General features: G+C 51.4%; 1 protein-coding gene across 1 annotated transcript; it reads left to right on the forward strand.

Annotated features, from left to right (window-relative positions):
* The first annotated feature begins 1,797 nt into the window (after window positions 1-1,797).
* Window positions 1,798-11,477, forward strand: GDF11 (growth differentiation factor 11). Its single transcript, XM_008534207.2, has 3 exons — window positions 1,798-2,281; window positions 7,163-7,560; window positions 8,090-11,477. The coding sequence occupies exons 1-3, from the start codon at window positions 1,846-1,848 to the stop codon at window positions 8,468-8,470; spliced, it is 1,215 nt and encodes a 404-aa protein (XP_008532429.2). The 5' UTR covers window positions 1,798-1,845; the 3' UTR covers window positions 8,471-11,477.
* The last annotated feature ends 4,238 nt before the right edge of the window (window positions 11,478-15,715 follow it).

The following is a 15,715-nucleotide window of genomic DNA, read 5'->3' on the forward strand; positions in this document are numbered from 1 at the left end:
CAAGCCAACTTTAAGACACTGTACTGGGCTCTAATCCAGAGAGGAAACCAGTGTCCCTCTATTCCGCCTAAGAAGCCAAATAATGTTCATCCTTTTATTCAATAAACATTGTGTGTGCCAGGACAGATCTGATCCCCTCAAACATTTTCAATCTATTGGTTATTTGTCTCTCATCCTCCAAGGATTTAGACAAAAAATAGGCTTGGAGAAACTGAGGTCTGGGAAGAGGTATCCAGAAGCAAAGGAAGTCAAGCACTTCAGAGGCATTTTAGTATGTTGGCACTTTTCTTCCCTGCCCTCTGGCTGTACCCAGGGTCACACCTGAAGACTAGGGCTGGTCCCACATCTGGGTTTCTCCCCTGGCAACTTGTTGTCTCCAACTCAGGCATCTGAAGGCAGACCTCTCTCTCATCCTAACCCCTGCAACTACAAGCTCCTTCTCAGACTTCTAAGACTCTGAAGATCCAAAAGTATAGCCAGGAATGCAGAGGTCCAGACTGCTCTGCAAACATACTAGTCTCCAGCCCTGCTTCCTCCCACTCCTCACCCAGTGGTCCTCAGTTCCTGCCTTTTCCAGCCTGCTGGCTCTCTCATCCTTTCCAAGCCTCAATTTCAAGCTCACACTCTTCCCAACTCTAAGTCCTCCTCTGGTCTCAGAGCTTCCCACCACCTCTTCACCTTCTCAGACTGTCCCTGGCCTCGTCCTCTCCTGGTCTTCCTTGCTAACCCCCGTGTCCAATCCTTCCATCCTCCTCTCCTGACATCCCTGATGAGCCCAGCCTTGTGCTCCCCTCTGCGGCTTCTTTACATCTTCTTTGGGCCCCCTTTAGTAGCTGGGGCTCCTCTGGGCTCAAATTCTTCACCTCCTCACCCTCTGGTTCCCCATGCTCCTGCCAAGGCTGACTCCTTGCTGTGCTGTCTCTCCTTCCCTCAAGTCTCTGTCTTCCCATCTCTGCCTTCCCCTGACCCTCCAAGTCTGCCTCCTCAGGGGCTCCCTTGGTATCCCCAGTTTCTGCCACTTTCCCTCACCTCTCTTGATTGCTCTCCTTTTCTCTCTCTTTCTCAGGGTTCTGGTCTGTGTCTCATCAGTTCCTCCTCCTGTTCCCATCTTCTATGCACCCCTGACCTCTCCATCCCTCCCCCTGTCTAGCCATACCCCTCTCCTCCCTCGCGTCTCTCCTTATCTTTGTCTCTGACTCTCCCCACTCCAACTCCTCCCTTAGTTCTGCCTGTCTCTTTCCTTCTCTGTCTCTGCGTCTCTAGCTGAGTCTGTCCTGTCTGTGTCTTCACCTCTCTGACTCTCTCTTATCTCCCCTTTGTCTCTCTCCTCCTCTTCCTCCTGCTCTTCCTATCTCTGCGCCTCTGATCTGTCTCTTCCCTCTTTTTCTCTTTGTCTCTCTTTGGTGTCTCCAACTCTGACTTTCTTCCTCTGTCTCTCCTCCCTCTCCCCCACCCCAATATCTCTATCTCTCCATCTCTCTCTGGGCCCTCGCTCCCTCCCTCTCTCTCTCTTTTCCTCGGCTCTCTCCGGCTCCCTCTCTCGCCTCGGATGACAGCGCTGCCTCTTTTGTTGGCTCCGCAGCCAATCGCGGCCGCTTACGACACGGGGGCCGGGGCTATAAAGGGCCTGGCCCGGGCTCGGGCCCCCCCAGCCGCCCGCCCCGGCCGCCCGCCCGCCCCGCCCGCGCGCCCGCCGCCCCCGGCCCCCCCGGCCCCCCCTCGGCCGGGCAGCCCCCAATCCCGCGCCGCCGGGACCCCCTCCTCCTCCCTCCCTCCTCCCTCCGCCCCCTCCCCGCGGGACTCCGGCGTCCCCGCCCCCCAGTCCTCCCTCCCCTCCCCTCCAGCATGGTGCTCGCGGCCCCGCTGCTGCTGGGCTTCCTGCTCCTCGCCCTGGAGCTGCGGCCCCGGGGGGAGGCGGCCGAGGGCCCCGCGGCGGCGGCGGCGGCGGCGGCGGCGGCGGGGGCCGGGGGGGAGCGCTCGAGCCGGCCGGCCCCGTCCGTGGCGCCCGAGCCCGACGGCTGCCCCGTGTGCGTGTGGCGGCAGCACAGCCGCGAGCTGCGCCTGGAAAGCATCAAGTCGCAGATCCTGAGCAAACTGCGGCTCAAGGAGGCGCCCAACATCAGCCGCGAGGTGGTGAAGCAGCTGCTGCCCAAGGCGCCGCCGCTGCAGCAGATCCTGGACCTGCACGACTTCCAGGGCGACGCGCTGCAGCCGGAGGACTTCTTGGAGGAGGACGAGTACCACGCCACCACTGAGACTGTCATTAGCATGGCCCAGGAGAGTAAGTGGACGGCAAGGCGCGAGCGGTGGGGTGCTGGCTCCGGCTCCGGGAAAGTGAGCGCAGCGCCTCCGCTCCGAGGCGGTGCGCTCCCGGCTGCTCCGGCCCGGAAGCCTTTTCTGCGAAAACTTGACGGATTGAGGGGCGGGGGCTGCTCCATAGAAGTTTTTCGAGCGACAGAGATGGGCTGCAGAGTTGCGTGCACGCACTGTCCCCCGGAGGTAGTGGGGCGGAGGGGGTTGCGAGATACCGCCTCCTATCCCGGGTGTGCGAAAAAGACCAGTGTTGGGGGGAGTCTGGAGAAGCTGGGGGCCGCCTGCAGCAGAGGGAAGGGGCAGCAACTCAATCCTGAAGGGCCGTGCTGGAGAACAGAATCAGGAGGCTTCGGGACCCCCGCAGTCCCTGCCGGGATGCAGCGCTCTCCACCTCCCAAAAGCCCTGGCATCAACTGTCTACCCTTCCACCGTGGGCCCCGCGACGCGCCCACCCTGCTGCAGAGTACTGGGTGCTCCTCTCCCTCTCCCAGGAACGAGATCCCAGAGCCTGTATCTCTCCCGGCAGCCCAGCTGGCACCCATTCCACCCGGAGCCCTTCTGACACCCGGTCTCCCAAGGGGCTGGAAAAGCTGTGCCTTCTTAGTACTGACCGAGCACAGAGAACTCAACTCCATTGCTCAGGGACTAAGGGTACCCGTTCGACTGCTCAAACCTTAGTGTTCCATCCCTTATTCACCCGCCCCTACCCGCAACGGGACTTGAGGAGAGAGAAGATCTAGGGAGAAAAAGAAAGAAATAGATGGAGAGGGAGGGGGAACCCAGGCATCCAAGCCCCCGGCCAAACGGAAGATGAACATGTTAATAGACTGGAGCTGCTTTGAAATTTTATGGCCTGGAAAATCCAGGCCAACACTGCCCCCTGCAACCCCCCAGCTCTCCCTAGGGTCAGATGACTCCCTTTTCCCCTCCTCCACTGAGGTCTTCTCCCCCCCCAACCTCCAACTCCAGGAACCAGGCCTTCTCTTATTCCCTAGTGGTTTGGCAAAGTCCCCCCTCCCCAACTGTCTGGTTTTATGGCTCTGAACAGAAGAGGGGGGAGACTGGTTTATTGGCAGATGGGTCATAAAAAGCTGGGGGCTGAGGGGAGTCCTAGAGGCTCACCCCCATGGGAGAGGCTCAGGAACCCAGGTGTGCTTCTGGGAGGCTGAGGGCCTCATCCTGCCACCAGTTTTTCTGCAGACCCTAACTGCACAATACTGAGGGCTGTAAAGAAAAGAGAACTCAAAGGACTAAGAAACTAACTTGGGGGGTGAGGGATGAAGGCCTGGGATCTGGTCTTGGGTTCCTCAGTCTCCCTTCTGCTTTCTAGAAGCTAGGGTCAGTCTAAGACTGACCGAGGGCAGGGGTGGGGGTGGGGATTCTAGGAAACAGAGTTGTAGAGGAATTCCTGAAGAAGCGTTTGCTGGAGAAGATGAAGGGTACAAAGGGAAAAAATACTCTCGTCTACGTGGTGTAGCGTGCGTGAGAATTTCCAGAATGGGTGATGGAGCTTTGGGCTTCCCCTTGCCCCTTTCTACCCCTGGCATTCTTTAACCAAGGGGCCTGAGTCCTGAGTTAGCCCTGGTTATGCGGACGCAGGAAGTGAACAGACTCTGCAAGCATGGATTAGGAAGTGCAGGTTAGGCTGGGGGGATGGAGGGGGAAGGACACCAGCAGGTGGGGTTCCACCCTAACTTGCGCCCTCATGCTTCCTCAGGACTTGGATAACTAGGGAACTGGGTCTCCAGCCAGGTATTGTACGTCCCCTTTAAGAGCCAAGCTGAGCTCTTAAGAGAGGGAGGGGGAGCGGAGGGGAGGGGAGGGAGAGAGGGGAAAAGGAAAAAGAGACTTTTATAGTCTAATCCCCAGGGACCCGCTTTAATAAGAGACTTGTGCTCTGCTAATCGGGGGAGGTGTTTGTCAGCAGAGATGGCCTCCGCTCCCCTCCCCCTCCCTCCCCTCCCCCAGCCCTCAACCCTGGACCCCAGCCCCCACCTCTCCTAGGCTGCAGTGCCTGCCCTAGTTCCCTCCACCCTCTCAGGCTCTCCCACCCCAGCCTTCTTCCTGGGAACCCAGCCCCCTTGCCCTTCTGGGAGCCAAGCCCAGCCCCTCAGTTTCTCTCTCCTCCCTACACCAGGAGGCCCCTGCCCTCCTGGCCCAACCTCCTGCCCCTAGGCCTTCCAGCCTGGGTGAGGAGAGTGTGTATAGGGGGTGGGGTGGGGGGGTTGCGGGGGTGAACAGGGAGGGGGCTGGGCTTTTGCTGAAAATAGTGCAGTGACCTCTCTCCCAACCAGCGCCGCCTACTAAACCTGACCTGCTGCCTGCCACCAGCCCAATCAATCCAACACAGATGTGGCTCCTTCCCCTCCCCTTGGGAGCTGGGCCTATGTATGTGTTGGGGACTCTCTCAAGCCCCTTATTTCCCTCTGAGGCTCTACCTGCTTCTCCTTTGTTCCTCCCTCTGTATCCGTCTATCCGTTCTCTTTACCCTACTAGGCTTAGCTGCCTCCCTCCTTTTGCATCCTCCCTTCTCTTCCAGTGTTCTCCAACTCCCAAACTTATTTCTTCTCCTCCTATCATCATCTTCCCCTCTCTCTTCTTTCTCTCCTCCCTGTCTCTGCCTCTCTTCTACCCCACCTTCATCCCTAAGTCTCTTCTCTATTCTTCTATCCCTCACCATCTCCAGTCTCTTCGTCTCTTCCCCTTTCCCTTTTCTTTCTCCATACCTCTTCATCCTGTCCCCTTGTAGTACCACCGACTGTCTCCGCATCCAGTGGGGGAGAACTGCCTCGTGATCCCCTGGGGTGGGGATAGGGGACTCTGCCTGAGGGAACGAAAGACTTAGAGGGATGGGGCACTGGGCGCCATCTGGCACCAGGTGCCCAGTGCCCCATCTCTAAGCCTTGAGTCAGCTTAGGTAGGGGAGTATGTTTAAGCTTAGAAAACAATAAACCAACATCTATTGAGAAGTTACTACTATTTTCACATTCTTTATTTAGTGCTCAGCACTCCCATGAAGCAAGGATTACCTGTATCAATGAGAAGTTTGGTGGGTAAGATCAGATACTGGCTAATGATGAGTCAGGTAGTGACTAAACCCACTTCAGTTGTAGTCAAAGACCAGTATTTAGATGCCAGGAAGAACTTTCAGGCATTGCCTGTAAAATTTCAGACTGGAAGTTTAGGGAGTTCACCCAGCACACCTTTATCGAGCACTGCGTGATCTACGGGAGGCGCTAAAGCTCCAACGGTGAGCAAAACAGACCTGGTATCTGCCCACCCTTATGGAGATTAGTACCTAATGGTGAAAATGGGCAGGAAAATAAAACAATCCCTATGCTGAAATTAGGCAGAGTATGCTATTTGGATTGTGCCCCTGCCCCAGCTACTCTCCTAATCTCTGAATCTCCACTCACTCCCCAAACCCTACCCCACTGCACCATCACTGCAGCTCCAGCAGGATAGCTGGGAGGACTACCAGTGCCCTGGGACCTCAAGGGAAAGGAAGCTGCAGAGGATCTTTGTATCTCCAGTCCTGAATATATGAAGATCATTAAGCACTTCACTCCCATCTCACTTGGAGGACCCTCCTTCTTCCGGGGTGGGAGTGGGGGTAGGGTAGGAGTAGGGGAGTGCTGAAGCGAGACCACAGATGCTAAGTCCTCTGAGTTCTGCAGACCTGGGCATGATACATAAGGGCTTCAACTTCCTGATCATACGTACATGGCTCTGGAGGCTCATTCCTGATTCTTCCTCTCAGTCTATTTATAGTGAGAATGGATATTCCTGTCCAATGGAAGCATGATTTAGGGCCTTCCCAACTGATTTAAGAGATTAGAAAGGGGAATTGAGTAGAGCTGAAATGGAAGCAGAGGCAGATATTGAGAATCATCTTTTAGACCCAAGAAGGGTCAATTTATGGTCCAGAACAAGGGGAAATGGGCCAAAATGTAAAGTTGGTATGTTAAACCTTTGCAAAGACTTACTGGCACTGGACTGAGAAACCAAAGGAAGCTCAGGGGAGAAAAGAAGACTGATTAGAGTCAATCTGGTGTGTTGAATATTATTTCTGATGCTTTGGGCAAGTGGGAGGAAACATGGAGGTGGTTTGTCCCTTCCTCAAAAGCTGAGGCAGTAATGGTGAAGAGCAGGAGGAAGCAGCTGAGGAAACTTGTTCTCAGGGTCGGGGGACTGGGAGTCAGATGCATAGGAAGTCCTTGAGTAGTTCCACTCTTCTGATGTGTTATTTCTAGTGGGAATGATGCAAGAAGCCTAGATCTTCATTCTGGTTTACTTCATGGAATAAATTTAGCCCATGCTCCCTATCTAGACCCTGGGTTATCCACTCTCTGAGGCCATCTGTTTTGGGGGGGCTTGCCAGGCTGCACCTGGCCACCAGACAAAACAGAACAGAAATGAAGCAGGTGACCTGAGGACAGCAGGTGTAATATGAGGTTTGGCTTCTATGAAGAACATCAAAGGCTCAGAAAAAATTGGAGCCATACATGCTGGGGAAAGTTGGAGGAAGGGAAGGCTGCAGGTGGAGGGAGAATTCCCTAATAACTATCTTTGCAGGTTATCTGGTAGAGAGGAACCTATGAATTAGGGTAAATGGATTAGGGAATGGATGCAGAGCAATAAGGCCTGATAGAGCCATCATCCTACAGGGAAAGAAAGGAGGCACTGTTCTGGGTACCAGTGACATGGAAGTCAACAAGATGGGCACAGGACAAGGGTAAAGAACTGGAAAACTCAGGCTGAGGAGTCCGAGTTGCCAGTGCCACCCAAGGCTGCTGACCCCCTCCACAAACACCCTTTGCTGATGCTGTGCCCCATTCTCTCTTATCAGCCGACCCTGCGGTGCAGACAGATGGCAGCCCTCTCTGTTGCCATTTCCACTTCAGTCCCAAGGTGATGTTCACAAAGGTACTGAAGGCCCAGCTGTGGGTGTATCTACGGCCTGTGCCCCGCCCAGCCACAGTCTACCTGCAAATCTTGCGACTGAAACCCCTAACTGGGGAAGGGACTGCAGGAGGAGGGGGTGGAGGCCGGCGTCATATCCGTATCCGCTCACTGAAGATTGAGCTACACTCGCGCTCCGGCCACTGGCAGAGCATCGACTTCAAGCAAGTGTTACACAGCTGGTTCCGCCAGCCACAGAGCAACTGGGGCATCGAGATCAACGCCTTTGATCCCAGTGGCACAGACCTGGCTGTCACCTCCCTGGGGCCAGGAGCTGAGGGGCTGGTGAGCAGGGAGCCTGAGATGGTGGCAGATATGTGTAACCTGGCCCTGAGGAGGTGGGATGTTGGAAAAGGTAGACCAGGAATGTGAAGGGGGGTGGGGACCAGCATTATTTCTCTGGGGCCAGGAGCTGATTCTAGAGGAGGAGTTTGGGAGGGACGGGGAGTGGCAGCTATCACTTTTTGAAGATCCAAGCCAGGCGACAGCTGAAAACTGGATTTGGGGTGAAAGTGTGAGTTAATAGGAGATCCATGGGAACACAAAATGGGCTGTTGATGAGGCCTTGGGCCAAGAGACTGCTGAGGGTCGGGTTGCCAGGAGAGGTAGAATTAGGGAAGGTGGGTTGAAGGAGAAATGTCTAGCTGGCAAGAAAAGTGGGTAGAAGATATGGGCTGGGGATGGGAGCAGCGGAAAAGCTGAGAAGTCAATGGTCTCTGTTCTCATGTCCCTGTTGAGGGGCAGGTGAGAAAGGAACGGAATAGGAGCTCTTCATGGCTGTATCACATCTCTTTCTCCTCTCCCTCACCCCCAGCATCCTTTCATGGAGCTTCGAGTCCTAGAGAACACAAAACGGTCCCGGCGGAACCTGGGCCTGGACTGCGATGAGCACTCAAGTGAGTCCCGCTGCTGCCGCTATCCCCTCACAGTGGACTTTGAGGCTTTCGGCTGGGACTGGATCATCGCGCCTAAACGCTACAAAGCCAACTACTGCTCCGGCCAGTGCGAGTACATGTTCATGCAAAAGTATCCACACACCCACTTGGTACAACAGGCTAATCCAAGAGGCTCTGCTGGGCCCTGCTGTACCCCCACCAAGATGTCCCCAATCAACATGCTCTACTTCAATGACAAGCAGCAGATTATCTACGGCAAGATCCCTGGCATGGTTGTGGATCGCTGTGGCTGCTCCTAAGGTGGGGGACAGATGATGCCTCCCCCACTGACCCTACCCCTAGACCCCCAGCCCTGACTCCCATACCCCCAGGCCCTCGAGCTCCCTCCACCTCTTCCCACGAACATCACACCTTGTTCCCTGCCCAAGCAGTGTGCAATACAACAGAGGGAGGCAGGTGGGGATTGAGGGGTGAGGTGTTTGGGGGAAAGGGAGAAGAGGAGGGGGCATGGTCAGGTGGGGAGTGTTTGAGGTTTGCAGGTAAGAAGGTTTGGCAAGAAGACAGAGAGACGTAGAGACAGAAGTAGAGCAGAGGGATAGAGACAGAGGAACAAAAAGAGCAGTGGTGAGGAAGCAAAGGGATAGAGAGGCAGGAGAGACAGAGACTAGGCAGAGATAAACAATGAGAAAGAGACCGAAATGGAGTAACAAGAGAAAAACCCACACCAAACCTCCTTTCTTCCACTGGCAAGGTGAGGGGTTTGGTATGGTTTGGGGAGATCCCCTGACTACCATTCTCAGTAGGAGAAGAAGTCAGAAGTCCATTCGTAGCTTCTTCCCTTTCTCCCTCCAGCACTGGCTGGGGGAAGGGAAGTGAGGGCAGGGGCAAAAGCAAGGATTTTGGAATTTTATTTATTTATTTATTGTGACTTTTCATTTTTTGGTGTTTGGCTTTACTGAAATAGAAGGGCCCCCGCCCACTGTGCCCCATTTGCCCCTTATTCCCCAAACCCTGTTCTCCCTCAATACCCACCTTCTTAAGCACTTGTATAAAGCCTCCAGGGTTGGGAATGGGAGTAGAAGGCAAGAGGGCTGACACATGGAAGTTTCTAATCCATAATCACCCTACTTAACCTTCCTGAGCCAAACGGGTTGAAGTGAATTCCAGCAGTCACAGAAACTGTAAGAGGTTAGGGTTTAGGAGCTGGGGGGTTGGAGGGGAAAGCCCTCAACATCCAGGATCTATATGAGAGCCACTAAACTAACCCTCAGGTCCACTCTCATAGTATTGAGTTATTTAGCCAGAGGGTATGGCCTGCTTAAGCCCAAATTCCCCCCAGCCAAGAGAGAGACCAAAGAGCCTGTGGAATGCCCCTGCTCCCAGCCTCTATCTTCAGGTCAATAAAAGAAAAGTATAGAAATCCCAGAGTCCCTGGGTCTGGGAAGGGTTAGGAGTCGTCAAGAAAGGAGGCTGAAGGTTACAGGGCGTTTGAATCCAAATCACTGCTCTGGGCTAGGGAATAGAGCCAGCAGACCAAGGTGGAAGGGATTCTGGAAGGGGGACATTTTAGTCCCCAACCCCAAAGCTCAGGGTGGAAGCAGGGAGAACAAGGGAGCAGAGTGTCTATAATTATTTTTATCTTTTATTTTTGGAATCTAGTAGTACCTGGCAGCAGGGAGGGGACAAAACAGTAGGGAGAAGCATCTGACAAGGCCAGTTAGAGCCGAGGATGGGAAGGATGGAGACTCCCTGGTTTGGAAGGCTAGGAAGCAGGCAGGGATGGGTTGCCACTCCAAGTCATTAGCTGGGCCTATTCGTTCCTCCCACTATCCTGTTCCACCCTCCTCTGGACTCACTGTGCCTCAGTTTCTTCCCCTCGATGGAATGAGAAATAGCAGCACCCGCCACAGCCAAGAGATGAATTCTGAGCACTTACCACGGGCACTTTATGGACATAAAATACCTCTCGCTGTGGGACAGATAACCAGGGCACCAGAGTAGTGGTGAAGAGATGTGAGGCTTAGAGGAGTCGCGGGCTTCAGAGTACAAGTTCCCCTCTGCCTCCCAGCTGGACAGTGCCTGAAGCCAAGGAGTTGAGAATCTCCTGATCCATACCCTATCCATACCTCACCACCAGACCTCTTGGTTCCAGGCAAGAGCCTAGAGGATGTCAGGAGAGGAGGGGGAAAGAACCTTCAGCAAACTGTCACTCTAAGTAGAGCCAGCAGTTATGGGTCTGATGCAAACAGTACTGAACTGAAGTAAAGGCCAAGCTGGAGAGCTGACCTGGAAGGCTTGTTCTTCCCAAGAGCATGACTCTCCCGCCTGGCCCAACGAGTGGAAGGGGCAAAGGTATGTGACCACCCTTGGGAAGGTGACGGTGAGCTTTAGCATCTTATTCCCATTCCCACAGTGAACAAGTGAGATGAGGTGTTTCGGTACAGGAATGGGCAGGGGCTGTTAAGCATTTCAACTCGCCTCCTCCCATATAGCAGCTGTGCTAACCCCCAGCCTCTCCTCTCTGGCCCTGTTCTTGACCCTTCCTTCTGCCCCAATCTTGGAGAACGAGATACACCTGACCATCAACACCATTCACATTTCCTTGGTGGGAGGAGAGAAGCAGAGAAGTGAAGAACAGAAGATGCCTCCTCCAAGGTCAAATGCTCATGTCTCTTGATCTTGGTACAGGGTGGGGGTTAGGTAATAGGCCTCAGGTGACTTCCCCAAATTCTAGAGAGCTGGGACATTAGACTTGGGGGACACCTAGAATATGCCCCTTTAATACCACCAAATAAAGACCTTTGGTGGTGGTGGTGGTGGTCTTTCTCTTATGAACATAAATCTATGAGTTGAAGTCTCATTACCCTGGTCCTACTCACCCCAAAGAGGCATGGGGTAAAGAGGCTTGGGGACACAGCCTAGAGACCTAGTGGGAACTAGCACCCCCCATCTCCCACCTTATAATGTGTGTGGACCTGGCCAGTGCCCCTCCGATCATAATTAGTGTAATTATTATTTACTTTGTGTATTTGTTACACTGTGTGTGTGATTGCCTTTGTTTGTTAAGGGTGTCTGAGGAGTATGGGGCTGCCAGGGGCACTGGAATGCCGGGAAAGGACTTCTTCACTGAGATCAAGGCCTCCTGGAGGGAACCATTGCAAAAAGGCCATCAGGCAGTTTCAAGTTATGTGACAGAGGGCAAAGATGGCCATAGGGTGCTCTGAGTTTTGGGATGGTCACATGACACAATCCAGCACTTGAACCTGAAAAAGGAAAAATAAAAGCAGTCAAAGAGTTTAGAATTCAGTGATGAGCTCTTCTCCCTAATCAAGCGCCACATTTACACCTGGGACACCAGGAACAGAAGAGGATCTGAGAGGATGAAACCTTGTGCTCAAGGACTAAGAAGATAGGGGTGTTTGGAGCAAGGAAAAAAACAATAGGGGCATTTGGGATGAAGGTCGGGACATGCAGCCCAGAGGACGAGCAGAGGACGGGAAAGGGAGGACACCTAGAACAACTCTTCTCTTGAGAGCTTGACCCACAACAGTCTCAAAGGTTACAAAAACTCTCTCCCAGCCTCCACAGAATAGAAGATGTAGAAGTTCTCTTGAGATGATCCAGCTAATGTCTATCCTATTCTGCAGTTCCCTGATCCTACGTTTCCTCAAAGTTTCACTAAATCCAGAAACCAAACCAACACAGCTATTCAGCTTGCCAGTGTACCAAGAGAGTGGTTAAGCATCTCAAATATTCTTTCTTTGATTCCACCAGAAAAAATTTCTCCCATGTACCTAGAGCACACTTCTCAGGGTATAAGAGTTGGGGGCAGCAAAGGAATCTTGCCTAATTCATGTTTTAAAAAAGAAAGGAAAGCTCCTGTGACATCAACCTGATCCAAAATGGGGGACGAAGCCAGTGAAGGTTCAGTGTGCCACCATGCTTTCCCTGTCCTGTCAGTTCCATCAGGGGAGTGACCCCACCTCAGACCAACTATAAGACCAAGGTTGAGGGAGCACAAAAGTGCTACATGCTGTATCCTCCCAAGGAACTGCTTTATTCATACCTACCCCTAGCTTTTGGTCTGGGCTAAAAATAGGTTTTCTCCCCCTACTGCTCATTGTTTCCTGTGTTGAGAGGACACCAATAAGACTGCAAGATGACTTTTATTCCCAAACATCCTCCAACCCAATGCATGAGTAGCTATCCTATACTCTTGTCTTTCTCCATTTTTTTGGATGTCAGGGGCCTTAAGCTAACAACCAGCAGACAGTGACATTCATAGCTTCCAATCTGCAGTGAGGTAGAAGCAGGGAAGTCAATGCCCCAGGCCACAATGTCAGCTTTCCTTTCAGTGAGCTGGGGGTAAAGGAGCAACTGGGATCCCTCCTACCTCTTCCCACTCTCTGAACCCACAAATGCACCTGTATATGTCCTGTGCACATACATACACACACTCAAACTGGTCCACTCAGCCCCTACCCTCTAGCTGGAACCTACTCAGGGAAAGAAAATATTTTCACTATAAATCACCTAGTAAAATTGAGAGCTAATATTTATTGAAGGATAACCATGCAAACTATGGTAAGCAAATTGTGCTAAGTACCTAATATGATAATGGCAAGTCTCAGAGCAATCTTCACAATAGGGCTGCTATTGGTGCAGTCTGGAAAGAGTCACAGAATGATCAAGTAATTTGCCCTGGGTCTTGGAGCCAGTAGAGCTGGTGTGGTAGAACAAGGAATTATACCTAAATAGTTGCTACACAATATTCCATTCTAATCTATTAATAGTGATCTGAGAGGTGGAAAAACTAAAGGCAGGGACAACTGAGAAAGGACAATAAATGAAGAAAAAGCTGTGAGCACATTGGGCTCAAAGGCTCTGCAAAAGTGTAAAATTTGCCATTATTTTTCAATCCCTTTGGAGGGAAAAACAAGAGACAGGGAGGTTAGATTTTTGTGGATTCCAATAATCAGAGGCAAGTGACATTGCCTGTCAGAGGCCCTCATGGAAGAGAACAGGGAAAAACAGTTATTCTCCCTTATTCTTGTAAGTTCCTTCCTTCCCCCTCACGTTTCTCATGTCAGACATGGCGACAGGACGCAGCACCCAGAAGTCCTGCTCTTATTCATGTCTTCCTCCCTATAGCCTCACCCCCACAGAAGCTTTTAGCCTTTATCTCTTCAGAAGTTCCCAGAAATTGGGGCAGGGGGAAGGGCAGTTTAGAGTGATGGTGGAAAAAGACAATGCGCCTAAAGAACCATAAAAAGGTACAGATTTACAGCTGAGGAAGCTAGTTCCCTCAATATCTTTTATAGACTCCCTCATTAAGAGCTCCCAGGTATGCAGAGAATGTCACAGCTTCAGGACAGGGAAAAGACTTTAGTCACTAAACACATCTGGATCCTGATTAGCTACACCAGGGAGACTGGGGGATAGGAAGGAAGGGTACTTGGATCCAGATAAAGAATTGCAAGCCTGGGTGCCTGTTCTGCCTTTAAAGGGACTTACTATTTTAAGACTGAATTAGTAAAAAAGACACAGGCATACTGAACTATTCATGCTCAAAAAAGTATGTGTGGAATGACCACGGTGAGACAGGAAGAGGAGGATTTGGTGATCAGGCTTGGAGGTGAAAGACTTCTAACCAACATAAAAACAGCTGCTGGAATGGGATGAAACAGGTTAGTAAAAAACGCACACAAACTGAGAACCACTCTATCAAAGTTTTGGGTAAAGTGAGTGGAATGGGGAAAGAATGATTAGGCTTTGGGAAGAGAATCCTGGGGAGAAGGCTGAATACCTTTCTGGAAGGTTACAGAGGATGAGGAGACAGAGTGAAGAAAACTTTTGAAGGACCCAGTGCTCCAACTCCATTATCAGCATCTGCTCTACTCCTTTACCTATTTCTTATTTTTACCATACTTGGGTAGAAAACCCTTACTGAATCTATAATCTCTCTCAAACTACAAAACAGAACTAATTCTCTCTGGTTCTGTTTTCAGATAGAGACAGAGGGCCAGCCCAGTGGCACAGCACATTCCGCTTTGGCGGCCCGGGGTTTGCCGGTTCGGATCCCAGAGGTGGACATGGCACCGCTTGGCAAGCCATGCTGTGATAGGCGTCCCACATATAAAGCAGAGGAAGATGGTCACAGATGTTAGCTCAGGACCAGTCTTCCTCAGCAAAAAGAGGAGGACTGGCAGCAGATGTTAGCTCAGGGCTAATCTTCCTCAAAGGAAAAAAAAAAAAAGATAGAGACAGTGTAGAGAGAGGAAAAGCTAGCCTCCAGATCAGGGCCTGGAAAAAAAAGGGAGGCAGGCAGAAGAGGCCAGAGGGAAGGAAAAGTTTAACCAGCCTTCCCTTGTGTTCATTTCTCAGTCTCAGAATGGCACAAAATCACAACAAATGGGAAATCTTTGGATCTGCTCTCCAAGGCACAGTTTTCCTTAAGTCCCTAAATTTAGGCCCCTGCCCTCCTCAGCGACCAAAGAGACTTTGTGGAAAGAGATTCTTGTTACAAGGGGATCAAACCATTACCTTTCTATTAATCACAAAAACAGGCAGAAGGTTTTAGTAGAAATGGGAACAAGAAATTACACCACAGCAACACAGAATCTGGACATGGTACCAAAGTCTTAAGGTGCCAGGCTCTTAAGTTTTGTTATTAAAAAAACAACCTTATATATAGATGTCCAGAAATAAAGATTAAGAGGAGAAACCCTACACTAATATATCCAAAAAGATTAAGTAGTAGGTCTCAGATCTATGTGAAACTTCAGATGCAAACAAGCAGCCTGCTTAGGGAGAGCCAAGCCTTTCTAAGTAGGAGGCTCAGCAAGGAAAGTGGATTTTAGTAACATCTAAGAAACATTGCCACTAAAACTGCAATAGTATACTTGTGTAACAGAAGACAAACTAGCACAAGGCTTGATTAGAAAGTAGAAGCCTCCAGTCCATTGTTTATGTTCCCAATGATCTAGGTATCAGTGCTTAACACCTCTGACATCCTGTCATGCTTTGAATCTCTACACTTCCTTCTAGCTCTGAGGGGTACCCAGCCCATCTCCTTTCCTGAACTGCATAACCAAAAGGGTCCCACATATTGGCTTCAGCTGAACCCAAACAATATGACACCAGGTCATATCTCAAAAACAGGGCCCTTCTGGACTGCAGAATAGGGACTCTGGATTCCATTCCGTAGTAGACCAGCGATCATTAGCCTTTATATATCTATCTTTTGCACCTCCTAAAACCCAGTGTTCTCCCTATTTTATCCCAGTGGATCATGCCAACTTTCTGAAGCAAAGATTCAGGGTGAAACTTGGCCTCTACATGGAGGATAAAGAGGTAAAGGATGCCTGTGAGTATGAGAGAAGGGAATAAATAGGCTTAAAGGGATAGACTCAATCGTTTTCCTTGTTCTCTCTTCTAGAGGATAAAGGCATTATGGCTAATGCCCTGTAACATTTGCCCCTGAAGCTCCCCTTATCTGGTCTAATCTGGCTCTAAGAACTCAAAGGAGCACCTAATAAAACACA

Source organism: Equus przewalskii, chromosome 5 (assembly GCF_037783145.1).
Source record: "Equus przewalskii isolate Varuska chromosome 5, EquPr2, whole genome shotgun sequence".
Taxonomy (NCBI): Eukaryota; Metazoa; Chordata; class Mammalia; order Perissodactyla; family Equidae; genus Equus; species Equus przewalskii.